This window comes from Syngnathoides biaculeatus, chromosome 20, assembly GCF_019802595.1.
Source record: "Syngnathoides biaculeatus isolate LvHL_M chromosome 20, ASM1980259v1, whole genome shotgun sequence".
Taxonomy (NCBI): Eukaryota; Metazoa; Chordata; class Actinopteri; order Syngnathiformes; family Syngnathidae; genus Syngnathoides; species Syngnathoides biaculeatus.
The window spans coordinates 1,469,538-1,486,289 of record NC_084659.1 but is presented as its reverse complement, the minus strand read 5'-3'; the positions used below and the strand labels follow the sequence as shown (position 1 = coordinate 1,486,289).

The 16,752-nt window shown below is 41.8% G+C and overlaps 1 protein-coding gene across 4 annotated transcripts; it reads left to right on the top strand.

Annotated features, from left to right (window-relative positions):
* The first annotated feature begins 4,205 nt into the window (after positions 1 to 4,205).
* Positions 4,206 to 15,611, top strand: LOC133493286 (gastrula zinc finger protein XlCGF57.1-like). 4 transcript variants are annotated; one of them, XM_061806483.1, is made up of 5 exons: positions 4,206 to 4,363; positions 4,455 to 4,498; positions 7,896 to 8,036; positions 10,199 to 10,288; positions 14,232 to 15,611. In XM_061806483.1, exons 3-5 carry the CDS (start codon positions 7,910 to 7,912, stop codon positions 15,539 to 15,541), a joined length of 1,527 nt encoding a protein of 508 aa, XP_061662467.1. In that variant the 5' UTR covers positions 4,206 to 4,363; positions 4,455 to 4,498; positions 7,896 to 7,909; the 3' UTR covers positions 15,542 to 15,611. The 4 variants fall into 4 exon arrangements, with proteins under 4 accessions (XP_061662467.1, XP_061662466.1, XP_061662468.1 ...); XM_061806482.1 differs by having other exon boundaries at positions 7,891 to 8,036; XM_061806484.1 differs by lacking the exon at positions 10,199 to 10,288 and having other exon boundaries at positions 4,206 to 4,498; positions 7,891 to 8,036.
* The last annotated feature ends 1,141 nt before the right edge of the window (positions 15,612 to 16,752 follow it).

The following is a 16,752-nucleotide window of genomic DNA, read 5'->3' as shown; positions in this document are numbered from 1 at the left end:
GTAGATTTGAGAGTGCGACAGCGTGCGAGCACATACGCGCCTGTCAAATCACAGTGACTGCAATTATGCCACCGACATTACAAAATGAACACAATTTCCATCCATCTATTTTCTTAGCCGCTTCTCCTCACGAGGGTCGCAGGGAGTGCTGGAGCCTATCCCAGCTGTGAACGGGCAGGAGGCGGGGTACATGCTGAACTGGTTGCCAGCCAATGTCAGGGCACAGACAGATAAACAGCCACACTCACAATCACAATCACACCAAGGGGCAATTTAGAGGGTCCAATTAATGTTGCATGTTTTTGGGATGTGTGAGGAAACCGAAGTCCCCAGAGAAAACCCACACAGGGGCGGGGAGAACATGCAAACTCCACACAGGCGGGGCCGGGATTGAACCCGGGTCCTCAGAACTGTGCTTTATCAGCTGATCCACCGTGCGGCCCCAACACAATTTAATTCACAAAAATATGAAAATATTGAGGTTTTATTTTGATATACTGTGATTGACGTCAGATACAGTGATGAAAATGAGTATTTGAACACCCTGCTATATTGCAAGTTGTCCCACTTAGAAATCATGGAGGGATCTGAAATTTTCATCGTAAGAGCATGTCTACTGTGAGAGAGATAATCTAATAAGAAAAATCAAGACTTCACAATGTATGATTTTTTAACGATTTGTGTGATACAGCTGAAAATAAGTATTTCAACACCTGAGAAAACCAATGTTAATTTTTGGTACAGTAGCCTTTGTTTGCAATAACAGAGGTCAAACATTTTCTGTAGTTGTTCACGGGGTTTGCACACACTGCAGGAGGGATTTTGGCCCACTCCACCACACAGATCTTTTCTAGATCAGACAGGTTACTGGGCCGTAGCTGAGAAACACAGAGTTTCAGCTCTCTCCAAAGATTTTCCATTAAGTTTAGGTCTGGAGACAGGCTTGGCGACGCCAGAACCTTGTTATGCTTCTTACGGAGCCACTCCTTGGTTTTCCTGGCTGTGTGTTTCGGGTCATTGTCATGTTGAAAGACCCAGCCACGACCCATCTTCAATGCTCTGACTGAGGGAAAGAGGTTGCAACTGTAGCACAAATCATAAATTGTGATTTCTGGATTTTTCTTTTTTGATTATCTCTCTCACTGTGGTCATGCACCAATGATGAAAATTTCAGACCTCTCCATGATTTCTAAGTGGGAGAACTTGCAATATAGCACAGAGTGTTCAAATACTTATTTTCTTCCCTGTAAATTAAACTTACTCTTAAATTGATAAAAGTGTTTTAAAATAATTCATTCACTGCATGTTATGAAATGTTAGAAAAATAAGAACAAGAAAGGATATGGCTATGCATTAAATAACATTTGGGAGTTATCAGAACAAATAAGTTCATAATTTGTGCATCACTTATAATAAACACTTATTATAGAATCAAAAATAAAGAAGATAAGTCATACATGATACTGCTAGTCCAATGATACTGATGTGATGTCGATGACTCGAAGGATTTTTCATACTAACAGATTAATATGACTGCAAATGAAAATTCAAAAATAACAAATACCAGTATATTACTAAATTAGGGGAAATCATTTTAAAACTTCTTGTTAATAGATTAATATAACATAACTAAATTCAAAATAAACAAATACAAAACTAAAATAGAAAAAAGTTTCAAACTCAGAAATGATTTACAGTATTTCCAATTTCAACTCATAGTAGAAGATGATATAAAACAGTATTTAAAATTTTTCATCAATTAAAATTCTTGCTCTGACAAACTTGATCTGAAGAAAATTTAAATGCACTGGTCTGTCAAGGAATAAACACGAACTGTCTATACGCCCAATGTTTTGAAAATGCTGAAAGTTTAGTTCAACATAATCGACGTTAGTAGCAACAAACTAGCGATACATTGTCACAAACATTCCTGCCGGCAATCGTATTTTTATATTCTAGCGTAATTTATGGCAGTATCTCTTGTCAATCTATTGATGAAAGTTGGCAGTAGATGATCTATATTTTCCTAAAGCATGTAGAGGGAAAGGTTTTCAACTTTAAGATAACGCGGTACCAAGGGAGAAAATGACCATTCGCATTTAGATTTATGGACAGACTAGTCTAACGTTAGAACTTAGATCAAGTCAAAGTAAATCACAATCTCATACTGATTATAGAGGCCTGGAACATGACGTCACAATCAGGTGATTTTTGGCCTCGCGCCATATTGGAAACAAGTGTAGCGATTGCTTGGAGAGTCGCATGGTCAATGGCTATATGCCACGTGGCGACAATACTATCGTCAACCTCTGCCCGAAACGCGGACAGGGCCCTTACAACACGCAGCACATCTTCAACTGCACAGCAGCTCCCATTACGCTGACCGTAATGGATCTGTGGAAACGCCCTAAGGCTAGTTCCTGGAACTAGCAGTCGACTGAACAATGTGATAGCCTGGCTACAACAACAACAAACAAGTGTACTGGCGGCCGTATCTCCACGCACCTGTGACCCCATTATTTTTTCAAACTTGCACAAACCAAACAGCCTCCAGGTATGGTTAACTTCTGTGCTGTGGTTAGCTGCTCCAACAGAGCTGGCAGCATTGTCCAGAGCAGATGTAAACATGGCTAATCTGTCCCAGTATCGTGTCTGCTCGGATCATTTTGTCACTTGTAAGTGTTTTTTGTCAGTTGAGTTATAAATTTAAATAAACAGGTAACCTACATCTGCAGGTGTATGATTCCACCAATCCAGACTGGGTTCCAACTAACAGACAATCATTTGGAAATCAGTGGAATATTTCCTCTGTACAGCAAATTGAAATAAAATGTGTCCCGAAATACAGTGCTACCAGGAGAACTAAACACAATTTTCAGGCTATGGAACAACCTGACATGTTAGATGGAGGATGAGACAATAAAATTTAGACTGGACTGAATCCCCTTGGACCATGATGTTCGCAGATGATATTGTGATATGCAGTGAAAGCAGGGAGCATGCAGAGGAACAATTAGAAAGATGGAGACATGCACTGGAAAGGAGAGGAATGAAGATTAGCCGAAGTAAAACAGAATATATGTGCGTGAATGAGAAGAGTGGAGGGGGAAGAGTGAGGCTACAGGGAGAAGAGATAGGGAGGGTGGACGACTTCAAATATTTAGGGTCAACAATCCAGAGCAATGGTGAGTGTGGTAAGGAAGTGAAGAAATGGGTCCAAGCAGGTTGGAACACCTGGCGAAAGGTGTCTGGTGTGTTATGTGACATGATGAAGGGCAAAGTTTACAAAACAGTGGTGAGGCCGGCCATGATGTACGGATTAGAGATGGTGGCACTGAAGAAACAACAGGAAGCAGAACTGGAGGTGGCAGAAATGAAGATGTTGAGGTTCTCCCTCGGAGTGAGAAGTTTGGATAGGATTAGAAATGAGCTCATTTGAGGGACAGCCAAAGATGGATGTTTTGCTGACAAGGTTCGACAGAGCAGACTTCGATGGTTTGGACATGTTCAGAGGCGAGAGAGCGAGTATATTGGTGGTAGGGTGCTGAGGATGGAGCTGCCAGGCAAAAGGGCGAGAGGAAGACCAAAGAGAAGGTTTATGGATGTGGTGAGGGAAGACATGAGAGCAGTTGGGGTTGGAGAGGAAGACGCAGGAGATAGGCTAAGGTGGCAAAAGATGACACGCTGTGGCGACCCCTAACGGGACAAGCCGAAAGGAAAAGAAGTCACTATTATTGAAGTCATTGGTTCATGTTGATGAAACTGTAAATTATGTGCCGTAGATTACCAGGCAATAGATACTGTTTTCTTTTTTAGTGTGGTAGTCGATAAATTAAATTCTTGACACTTGGCAGCTCCTGTTCTGTGCCCACAACTAAACTAACACCAAACTTCAATGCACTGGCAAAAAACAAACAAACAAAAAACGTTTATCTTAAATAACGGTTCAAGAGTTGATTGGGTTAGTATCTTGTGGTGATTTCGTTCTCTCACCACCGCCGTTTGAATTCGTGTTCGGGTCAGGAACGCAAATTCTTAAATCTGTTTGGTCAAGTGTTCAACATTGACGAACTGTAGATTGACTTCCTGGGTGGGGTTCTCTGTTACTGCAGCACCCCCTAAAGTCAACAGGTGGACTTTTATTTTGAAGGGGTAGCAGTGGTGATCTGTTGCCTTAAATATTTGTAACGCACGATATCAGAGGAAATAGGTTTTCTTTTCTTTTTCGCCATGCGGTAGGAGACTCGATCGGTTATCCTAAGTTTTCCTGAATTTGGACAGAGTGTTGTGAATCCTCGACGCGGGACGCACCTGATCACTATTTTGAAGGACCAAAACACCATTCATGCAATCTTCGCGTCCGGTTGGAGTCATCTCGTGCACGTTGAAGCTTCTCGTCATAGCTTAGCTTGCTAACAAATAGACGCGTTTGTGATCAACACTTCTCTCAGCAGAGATCAAGCCTGAAGTAAAGTCTTCTTCTTTCCGCCACCGATTGGTAAGGATTGACAAGACTGACACTTAAGTGTGCTTAACCCTGGAGAACCCATGAGGTCACATATGACCCAGTGTAATGATAAATTCTTTATGCTTTGTCTGAGAGAAAAATGTGCTCGATTGTCTGAGTCGTTCATTTTTATTATCGTTTTCTGGCGGCGCGGTGGACGACTCAGTTTGCGCGTTTGCCACAGATTTCTTAGGACTGGGTTTCAAACCCCTTCCTTGCCCGTGTAGCGTTTGCATGTTCTCCTCGTGCCTGTGAATACTTTCTCATAAAAACTAGGTTTAACACGATAAGCGAGTTTAAAAAAAAAAAATCTAATCAAAACGACCCCATCACAAGATGAAGCAATCAAAGGGCCACTGTCATGAAATGGATGATTTTTAGTATGTTATTAATAAAAAAAAAAAACAAAGCCAATATGGGCCCATGCGTTTTTTCACCACAAAACATGATTTTGACGTGTATGTAGCTTTTTGTAACTCCCGCCATGAAAATCCTCTCCAGGGATTTGTTTTCGAGAAGAAGCAGGAAGTAACGTACATGGCAGGACCGCCCCAAATTGGACTCGTTTGTTTCTATTAGTTTTACCTCCGGGAAGGTCGCTCATTGTTCGTTCGTGTTACCCAAAATGTCGGCTTGTTGACGGACCACGTAACAAAAGATCCGCGTACGAAATGTGTCTGTGCGTGTCGGACTGCCGCATCGCTTCACCAGCAAAGGGTGTGCTTCGGGCTCGCGGACGGCGGCAGCTGTGAAGAAAGCAGCCGACAATGGCTCACTCAGCCGCATGCGACGACAACGGAGTAAAGCACCCCGACTCGACGGTGTTGTTCGAGTACTGCGGCGGCTATGAACAACCCCCTAACAGCAGGGCTCGGCTTCATTATAGCCCACCACGGCACCGAAAATGAGCCACACCGGCTGAGGCGCCACGTTTGCCAGTCACAGCTTTGCCGAAGGCTGCGCGTCAGGCTTGCGGACGGCGGTGGCTCTGAAGAACGCAGCCGAGAATGCCTCACTCAGCCGCGTGCGACGACAATGCAGTAAAGCGCCCAGGTTCGACAGTGTTGTTCATCGCTTACTGCGGTGGCTATGAATAACCCCCTAAGGCAGCACGGCTCGGCTCCGTGATAAGTCACCTCAGCGCCAAAAATGAGCTACACCGGCCGTCTGCGATGAGCCTTGATGACTCATCTCCGCCGTGGAAGTGGGTTGGACGGGGGGGTGTTTTTTTTGCCGTGATCGCATATCAACTGAATATGGCTCAAAACAATACGGTAATATTGCCCCGGTTACTTCAATCGGTTGTGTGATGTTCTCTTGAAAAGAGATTCTGTGTCAGAAGGGGCGTGTTTGTCTCCCAAAGTACAGCGCACCGTGTGTTTTCATTGGAGAATGTCTGGGTGACTTCACGGACAGAGGATGCAGCCAATATGGCGACCACTTGGATGTCGTAGAATGACACTAATGCAACTTTGCGCATGGATGACACGCTCTCCGCTCACATTTATTTTTTTGTATAGACATTGAAGTGAATAATGTTATCAATTTTTCATTACAATATCTATTTTAGAATGTTTATAGGGATTATACTTGACCTTTAAATGATGTGTTCATTTACTATATACTCTTCTGGACATAATTGCTTACATGTATATTTACACAAAATAATGCATTTTTGTTCATTTATTCATGTCAGTGAGGCAAGGTTGCCAACAGAACTAATTCATGGTCTTTTATTTGATGGAATTAAATTAATACAGTAATTAACGCATCTACTTTTTATGATCTTCTTGTGTGTTGTGAGATTTTTCAATTGTAAAATATGTGCCTTTACTCAAAAAGGTTCAAATATACTTGTCTGTATCCCTCAGGTCAAATCAACATTACAACAAGACAGAAATAATGGGTGCTAACTTCCTGTAATGAAATTACAGCATTGTGATTACGTCTTTTTCCCCATACCGAGACTTGAGAGCATGACTGGACAGAACGGCAGCATTTTTACATAGAACCACTAGAAAGAGCGATAGCAATAGTACAATAGTTTGCCAGCCGACGTAAAATTTTGTTGCCTGCTTGAAAGTCATTGAGTATTAAAAATACGTGAACATACCTTCGGCAAGACTTACACAAACGTCGTCCTCTGTCCTCAGCACCGATGACCACCAACATGTTTTTTTTCCTCTCATTTTCTTCTTGTTATCCAGTCAGAGCGATCCACTCGTGTAGTCATTTTCATGGTTACGAGTCACATTTGAGTTGACAGGGTCATGCCCAATGATGTTAAAAAAATGACGAAGGTGGTATTGGAAAACAAGATTTTATTGCAGTATTCTCACATTGCAGTCGCAAAAGAGCAAATTTATCTTGTCTGATTCGCACAATACCTGTCATCTGTCAGCCACCTCGTCTCTTCCATGTTGTCTTTTTTTTTTAACATTGGCTGTCAGATATTTACAGTACAAAATCAAAAGAAATGAAAAAAACTGAGAATTTATGATTTATTCAATTTTAGTGTCATAATTCACAGATCTGATCAATGATGTAGTTAATTGGCAATAAGGCTTTTATTCTGCATCGCCATCATGCACAGTATATCTAAAAGGTTAGTCTAAAAGTTTTTTTGTATAGGATTATTTATATAGTTTTCCACGTCGTTTGACGCAGTACTTTAAAGAGCAACTGTCATGAAATGCATGATTTTTAGTATGTTATAAATGAAAAAACAACAGCCGACATGGGTTGGATGTTGGTGGATCCTAAAGCCAAATAAATAGCACTATATAAAAATAAACTGTGCTTTGGATTCAGGTATACTATCAAAGACTGCGATGACAAATGTCTTTTCCAGAGCTGATCAATCGTGTCATTGTTCAGATCAGCGAGTTACGACATGAAAACTGACTGGCCGATCAACAGAAAATGATAATTATTGGCGGATTCCAAACCAGCCGATACAATTGGTATAATTCTTAAATACACGTATGGTAGGTTAATTGAAGACCCTAAGTTGCCCATAGGTGTGAATGTGAGTGTGAAATGTTTTTCTATGTGACCAGTTTAGGGTTTACCCTGCCTCCTGTGTGAAGATAACTGCGATAGTCTCCGGCAGTCCTGAGACCTTTGTGAGGATAAGCTGCTCAGAAATTGGACGGATTGATTCTAAGTGCTTTTGTTGAATAATGTCTGTTTCATCACAAATTGTCTCTTCTAGAGTAGACTGAAAAAAAAGCTTCATCTCTATCTTTTTAGGTTTCCTTTTGTTGAGTTTTTGGTGCTTTGCCATTTTCACGAATGTTAACACACACACAATGTCCAAATCTGAATCTTGATAGAAGTAAGATGTCTGATTTTCACTTGGTATTCTTACCCCTCTTATGTAGCACAGAAAGTGTTGTGAAAATGTGTGCAAGAAGGATTGGAGAGCACGAGGCAGAATTTCGTGGACTAAAAAAGGAGGAGGAGCCACAACGTCAACTCCTGGACGTTGTCTTCAGTCTGCAGCCTCAAATTGTCCTACGCAGAGCAGGTTGGTTCACTTGTTGCATGCATCCTATCCCAGCCCTCCCTGTGTGGAGTTTGCATGTTCTCCGTCTGGCTGCGTGGGTTTTCTCGGGGCACTCTGGTTTCCTCCTCCTCCTCCTTCTTTTCCTTTCGGCTTGTCCCGATTAGGGGTCGCCACAGTGTGTCATCTTTTTCCATCTACGCCCATCTCATGCATCTTCCTCACTAACACCCACAGTTTTCATGTCCTCCCTCACCAAATCCATCAACCTTTTCTTTGGTCTCCATCTTGCTCTTTTGACTGGCAGCTCCATCCTTAGCACTCTTCTTCCAATATACTCTCTCTCTCTCGCCTCTGGACATGTCCAAACCATCGAAGTCTGCTCTCTTGAACCTTGTCTCCAAAACAACCAACTTTGGCTGTCCCTCTCATGACCTCATTTCTAATCCTATCCAACCTGCTCACTCCAAGGGAGAACCTCAACATCTTCATTTCTGCCACCTCCAGTTCTGCTTCCTGTTGTTTCTCCAGTGCCACCGTCTCTAATCTGTACATCATCACCACTGTTTTATAGACTTTGCCCTTCATCCCAGCGGAGAGTCTTCGGTCACAGAGAACACCAGACACCTTCCGCCAACTGTTCGACCCTGCTTGGACCCGTTTCTTCATTTCCTTACCACATTGCTCTGTATTGTTGACCCCAAGTATTTGAAGTCTTGCTTGCTATCTCTTCTCCCCAGAGCTTAACGCTTCCTCCTCCGCCCCTCTCATTCATGCACATATATTCTGTTTTACTACAGCTAATCTTCCTCTCCTTTTCAGTGCGTGCCTCCATGTTTCTAATTGTTCCTCTGCCTTTTATCTCCGAACATCATGGTCCAAGGGGATTCCAGTCTCACCTCATCTGTCAGCCTATCCATTACTACCGAAAACAGGAAGGGGCTCAGCGTGGAGCCCTGATGCAGTCCCACCTCGACCTTAAATTCTTCTGACACACCAACGGCACACCTCACCAGTGTTCTCCTGCCCTCATACATGTCTTGTACTATTCTAACATAGTTCTCTGCCACACCAGACTTGCTCATGCAGTACCACCGTTCCTCTCTTGGTATTCGGGCATAGGCTTTCTGTAGGTCTACAAAGACACAATGTATCTCCTTCTGACATTCTCTGTACTTTATCCTCCATGCAAATAATGCATCTGTGGTACTCTTTCTAGGCATGAAACCATACTGTTGCTCTCAGATACTTACTTCTGTCCTGAGTCTAGCCTCCACTACTCTTTCCCCGTAACGTCATTGTGTGGCTCATCAACTTTATTCCTCTATAGTTCCCACAGCTCTGAACATCGCCTTTGTTCTTAAAAATGGGAACTTGAACACTTTTCCTCCATTCTTCAGGCATCTTTTCACTCGCTAGTATTCTGTTGAATAAGTTGGTGAAAAACTCCTCACCCACCTCACCAAATTGCTTCCATACCTCCACTGGTATGTCATCGGGACTGACTGTATTTAGATTTTTATTCTGTTCAGTGCCTTTCTAACCCCCCCCCCCCACTAATCATTGCCATTTCCCGGTCCTTCACGCTTGCCTCTTCAATTCTTCCTTCTCTCTCATTTTCTTCATTCATCAACTTCTCAAAGTACTCTTTCCATCTACTTAGCACACTACTGGCACCAGTCAACATATTTCCATCGCTATCCTTAATCACCTTTACTTGCTGCACATCCTTCCCATCTCGATCCCTGTCTGGTCTACCTGTCGAGATCCTTTTCTCGTTCTTCCGTATCCAATCTGGTGTACATGTCACATGCCTCTTGTTTAGCCTTCGTCACCTTTACCTTTTGTTCTGTTACTCCTCTCCGTGTCCCATTTATTCTTTGCTAATCTCTTTCCTTGATTGACTTCCTGTATTTTGGGGTTCCGCCATCAAGTTTCTTTCTCCCCTTTCCTACCAGAAGACACCCCAAGTACTCCCGTGCCTGCCTCTCTGAAAACCTTGGCTGTAGTGTTCTAGTCTTCTGGAAGCTCTTCCTGTCAGTCTAGTGTCGGTCTCACCTCTTTCACTCCGGTTTCCTCCCACATCCCTAAAACAAGCAACATTAGTTGGACACTAAATCGCCCCTAGGTGTGATTGTGAGTGTGGCTCTTTATCTCTATGTGCCCGGCGATTGGCTGGCAACCAGTTCAGGGTGTACCCCTCCTCCTGCCCGATGACAGCTGGGATAGGCTCCAGGACTCCTGTCACCCTTATGAGGATAAGCAGCTAAAAATTGGTTAGATAACTTCTGAATCCTAGTCTTGTTTTTGTTTGCGTTCTCAAATTTTGCCTCAGTCATTGGACCTCGCTTCATGCTTTTGGACCTCCCCTGTAGTCTAACGTTTCTGTGCCTCTCCCTTCTTGGACTGCTACACCGTGTATGACCTTGATTTTGAATTAAACCACTCTTAATATCATGTCCTCGTCTTGGAGTCCTGCATTTGGGTCCGTCCCCGTGTCGCTGGTATAGAGCTCATGCACCTACGTCCTAAAATCACGTGACTTTTGTTTACGTTGCCATATTGCCGGTCTAACAAAGCATTGTCCAATGCTAAGTCAGTTGGAGACGACACGAAAATATGTCTTGTAGCACGACACCCAGAGTCTTGTCCAATACCGTTAGACATTCCGGTCCAAATAAACGAAAGTACGTGGAAAAATTAGATAAACTCTGCATTGAGGACCCGTATTTAATGCCGAAGTCGATGTTTTCCCCGATAAGAAATTGGACTCTGTTAATTCGCTTCCGCTTGTCTTGGACAACTGGATGTACACGTGTATCTGGTGAATAAGTCATTTGAGATTTACACAGAAATGTACAAATACTTCATTGCTGGGTCTGTTCTCAATCAGGAATAAATCCCACATTGTGACAGGTTGACGGCTCGTGAACGTTCAGCCACACATTAACCTTCGCCAGAATCCATCGATCTTTTCAGCGAGTTTTCAATACAAATACCAATATTTAAATAAATGACCCGTGGTTTTACATACTCATTCATTAACTATGAATGGGGGGGAGAAAAAAAAAAAGAGGACGGAGTCGTCTCCACGGAACGTACACCGAAGTGATTTCGGTCACACTGTAAACCTCTGCGACGGGGGAAAAAAAAAAAAAAAACTTGTCTTTTCAGCTGGTATTCCATAGAATGATCTCTGAATATCTGTGTCGTCTCTTCTGACAACCAACAGCACAACAGGTCTCAGGTATTGTAAATATTCTCCTCCGGTTCACTGTCCACCACACTGTTGAGCAGTTCTTGTTTGACCGGCAATATGGTGCCGTGAAAACGGTGACATCACGTGCACGAGCTCTATATGACAGGCCCGGAGAATGCCCAGTTCTAAGTGAAACTATGCACACAGGCCACTCGTGCCTGAGGAGCATCTGCAACATTTGCACAATTGACATTGTCCCAAATTATTGCACTACTGGTCACTTTAAATTGCATCCATTTCTTGATTCTTGCACTTTGGACATTGGTCATTGCAACGAACGATTTTTCCGAGTCATTTCAAACTTGTCATCGCTGGAGGACTGCATCTTTTTCCACTAGAATGAAAAAAAAAAAAAAAAAAAAAAGCATAAGTACCACTTTACTGGCAAACTTATTGGTCAGTGGCTTTTTTTTTTTGCTCGTCTCAAATCTACTCTTGTCAATTGTCTGTTGTGGCATTTGAGTGGCTCCAACTACCAGAGGTCTTAATCAAGTTGTGTACAAAATAATTTTGTGGGAGAGTAGGGAAGGAAGTTATTTGTTATTTTTCTGTATGTTTTGAGTGCTTTGATTTTGAGGGTCCTGTGCTTGGATGCGTTTTTCTTCCCATGACAGAACAGGAAGTTGTTTTCTTTGGTAATGGTGAAGGTGTGAAGAGCTAAAACAGATACACAGAGACAATTGTTTAAGATAAAGGAAAGAAAGAACTGTTATTAAATGATTAGGTGTGTTGGTTGAGATGGGAGACAAGAAGGGAGAGGAGAGCTCATGGTGGTCATAGGAATGGCAGATTGTTAGGTCCAAAGCACGGACTTCTCGCTCAATGTGGACCCAGAAGCTCACGGCACCGGGATAGAATGATTGAGACAGAGGCAGAGTTATTTTTTACCAAACTGCAGTTTGGGGAAAGTTCGGGGGAAGAGGAACATATCCTCCAAGCCCGCCCGTAAGACTCTCTCCGAGTCTCCCCAAAACCACACATTTTATTGAGCTCCACACATAGGGTGGGGGAGAGCAGGTTTCACAAGACAAGTAAAGTTGTTATACAGAGACAGTTAATCTTCTCAAGGCCGGGTGTCCTCTGAGTAGACACAGTTCTTCCTGTTACAAAAACCCACAAGAATGCAGCTATCATAAATTTGCAGTCACCTTGAGCTCTTAAACTTCCCATAGACAAACAGCACACACACACATCCCTGCACAGCAACAGTGTAATTAAAAGAGATTTATGACACATGAGTAGATACATTTCACAGGCCTCTGTGAAATGTGTAAGCTTATCTTACACAGATAGTCAAGGCCATTTGACCATCAATATTGTGTACCTTAATTTTAACCAAGCTACTATAACGTGCTAATTATTTTCACAATTTTTCAGTGTATTAAATTGGTCATAATTTGGGGATACTGCTGTGGTAATGTGTGCAACAGGACATGATAGCAGTGTAAAGTATCATCCCAATTTGAACAAAGTGATAAAACGCAAGCAAGATTTTTTTCTTTCCCCTCAAAACTGGTAAAATTGGAGGTGAGGAAATTCCACCCAACAGTGACTTTGTAGAAAATGAGTTAATGCTGCCACTTGAATAAATTCCTTTTTCCACTCCAGCTATGCAGTGAATTTGGTCTCCACTTCTGCCACTGATGCTCCACAAAACGACTTGATTTTGGGGATGAAAAGGTGGCAAGTTTTCAGGTGCAATTCACAAATGACCAAAGTGATTCAGTGTTGAATTTTTTTTTTTTTTTTTTTTTTTTTACTGGTGGCTAAAACCGAGCCTATTTGTCCTCCATCACTACATAAGTCACTTTATCGGTGTCAATCTGCTGCAATGGACCTTACGACCTGTCAATCACTCGTACAATAATAGCCAATCAGATAGCTGCATTGTCTTGTTCCCTGGTTTTACAGGGCCTCCTCGTTGTATTGTCCAACAAGCTGTGCTGGTTGTCAGTAGTGTGCACTTGGAAAAGTTAATGTTACGAAGAAAATGGTCCTCAGATGCGCTCGGGAAACCTGCAATTCTGATGAAAGATATCTGGCTAGGTTACAAGGGGGCCGGTTGATTCATTTTCCAAAGCCTAAAACACAGTTGACAAAGTGTCTACGATTGATTTAAGGTTTGCGGAAGATCGCACGCACAATTAAATGTGGACAATGTCAACAAACACAAGGCTGTATGTTTGAAAGTCAGTGAGGGAGATGTATCTTCTGAGTTTGATTGCATTGTGATTAGTGCTTTATACCTTGCAGGAGAATAACTTTCACTATTTTTGTGTATCACTGACCTGCTGAATGAAGTGTGTAATGTTTTATGCCAAAGAGTCGAATTAGTGATGTGTAAATGAGCGATGTCATGCAAGAGAAATATCTGAGTATTTGTATCACATCGGACTTTTAAGACAGAGCACTGGGTTCAATTAAGAGCCAAGTCAAATTAATACAACCACTCACTTATAAAGACTACAATGATATTACTTGTGATCTTTCCAAGTAAAAAGTACTCATCCTGCTTTACATGCGCCGTACGATTCCACAATTTTATGCTGTTGGATTTCAATATAAAGTTTGTGAGGTGTCAAACGTTTTTGCATCGATCTCCAACATTTCGCTGTAACTCTGACATTGTGTCCTGCAACGTCCAAAATCTTAATTCCGTGTACATATCCTTGCAGGAAATCGTTGGGACCTCTCTGTAAAGTCTGACACGTTTTGCAAAAAACATACCCCAATATTATCGTGGATATGGGATAGAGAATCGACTTCAAACAGATTATGTTCAGTCGCCATTTTGAAAGCTTGTGGGACATGGCTAAGGGGTCGGAGTGTAAGGTCGCCATTGGAAAGGTCCATTGTGAGTTACTGAGTTATAATAACAGCCCATTTATACTACTTAAGTGTGCAGTTAAATATTGCAAACAAATTAGATCTGACTCTTGTGTTTGTCTTTTGTCTTGCAGATGTTAGTGAAAATCTTCATCCAGAGCGGCAGCAGTCAGTGTCCCTTCACATCAAAGAGGAAAAGGAGGGTGGGGAGGCTCAAAGCATCAAAGAGGAGGAAAAAGAGTTCCTTCACATCAAAGAGGAGGAGCAAGAGGAAATCATCCAGCTTCCATCCACTGGTGTTTATTTAAAGAGTGAAGATGGTGAAAGTAAGGAAAGACGCGGGGCGGAGCCATCAAGCAGGAACACCTCAAGTGATGGAGAGTGCCACAGGCGAGGATTACAAACAGACTGTCATGATGATGATGATGATGATGATGATGATGATGATGATGAACAGTTGGATGGTGTGAAAAGACACACAGAAAAAATGCCTTTTACATGCTCAATTTGTGGTCTAAGATTCACTCGGAAGGAACAAATAAAAAGACACACAAGAACGCACAGTGGAGAGAAGACTTTTGTCTGCTCAACTTGTGGTAAAAGATTCTCTAAAAAAGGAACTTTAAAAAAACACTTAAGGACACACACTGGTGAGAAGCCTTTTTCGTGCTCAATTTGTGGCCAAAGATTCACTGAATCTGGAAATTTAAAAGTACACACAAGAACCCACACTGGTGAGAAACCTTTTCCCTGCGAATTTTGTGGTCGAAGATTCAATCAGAAGGCACACTTAGAAATACACACAAGAACACACACTGGTGAGAAACCTTTTTCCTGCATAGTTTGTGGTGAAATTTTCTCCATGAAGAGAAGCTTAAAAATACACACAAGAATGCACACCGGAGAGAACACGTTTGGCTGCTTAGTTTGCGGTCAAAGATTCTCTCACAGGAGTGCCCTGAAAAGACATAGAAGAACACACATTGGAGAGAAGCCTTTTGCCTGCTCAACTTGTGGTAAAAGATTTATTCGGAAGGGACATTTAGAACTACACACAAGAACACACACTGGTGAGAAGCCTTTTTCCTGTGCAGTATGTGGTCAAAGATTTACTCAGAAGAAACACTTAGAAATACACACAAGAATCCACACTGGTGAGAAACCTTTTTCCTGCACAGTTTGTGGTCAAAGATTCACTCAGAAGGCACACTTAAAAATACACACAAGAATGCACACTGGTGAGAAACCTTTTTCCTGCTCAATTTGTGGTAAAAGATTCTCTGACAGGAGTACCTTAAGAAGACATACAAGAACACACACTGGTGAGAAACCTTTTTCTTGCTTAGTTTGTGCCCAAAGATTCTCTTGTAAGTATCAGGCTCAAGCACACAACTGTGCTGATCGGAAAAGCCAAGATCAGGAAGCTTTTAATGTAAATGTGTAAAATGAAAGTAATTACTATGATTGACTGACAACATTCTTCTATTCTGTGTACCAACTTTTATAATTCTATCGTCAACCCATAATAAAGGTCTCTTGTCCTCACATGCCGGGTGATCTGATTTGAGCTTATTCAATTTGTAAAAGCTAAAATATTGGCCTAATAATTCAAAATGTATATCCACCCATTTTCCGAGTCGCTTGTTCTCACAAGGGTCATGTGATTGCTGGAGCCCATTGTAGCTATCTTTCTGCAGGAGGCAGAGTACACCCTGAACTGGTTGCCAGCCAATCGCAGGGCACATGGAGACAAACAGTCACAATCACACCTATGGGCAATTTAGAGACTTTCCCTGTAACACTGCTATTTTTTCATAAAAAAAACAAAAGGGCACCCCCATCTGGAGGTTGGAGAACGGTTCAAGACCGACAAGCAGTAAATGCTGCTGTGAACACAGCAAGCACCTTGTGTCCAAGACAAACATACACATTGTAGAATTCATTAAGACCAGATGCAAAAGTTTTTACAGTAGTGGATAGAGTTGAATTTGAAGGAAAAAAATGCATATTTACCAGGTTAACTTAAGTGTACTGTGGAAGGCCAACAATTTATTCACAAGTTATGACAGCCAGTATGTCCATATTTGAACTATCAAGTGGCACGCAAATACTACTTTATTTAGATGATGTTTTGCTTACATCACCCCAAAGGAAACTTGCAAAAGTGAAACAATACCATTGTTATAACATTTAGCACAGGAGGGAGACAAAGTTAGCAAGAACAAACTGCAAATTTGTAAACAAGTTAAGAACTTAGAACACAACTATAGTGCAGGAAGAACAATTTTAGATGAATAAAAAAAATAGTTTTACTCAATGCACCAAAACCACAAACAAATTATGCAACGATAACTGCACATTTGGCCGTATTAATGTATGTGGAAGACCTCAAAATGACATAATTGTTAAAATGAACAGAAGAATCAGAAAAAGCTTTCTGTGAGATAAGAAAGGAATTAGTGTCAAACTTTAGCAAATCCTTTATGCAGATAGTCGATTCTAAAGGTCATTTTATGACCTCAGTTTTGGTGCAACAACATAGAGACTCAGCGTAGCATCTGCATTACCCCAGTGTGTAAGAGCAGTTATTGTGACTTCTATTCCTGTAAAAACAAGTACCACCATAGTTTTGTTCCATCCTCTGATTCTTCATTA

Excerpts from the sequence above, each read along its gene's own strand:
- LOC133493286 (XM_061806483.1), top strand. The coding sequence starts at position 7,910 with ATGTGTGCAAGAAGGATTGGAGAGCACGAGGCAGAATTTCGTGGACTA. Across the intron at positions 8,037-10,198 it reads AATTGTCCTACGCAGAGCAG|TTCAGGGTGTACCCCTCCTC; the intron begins GTTGGTTCACTT and ends GCTGGCAACCAG. Across the intron at positions 10,289-14,231 it reads GGATAAGCAGCTAAAAATTG|ATGTTAGTGAAAATCTTCAT; the intron begins GTTAGATAACTT and ends TTTGTCTTGCAG.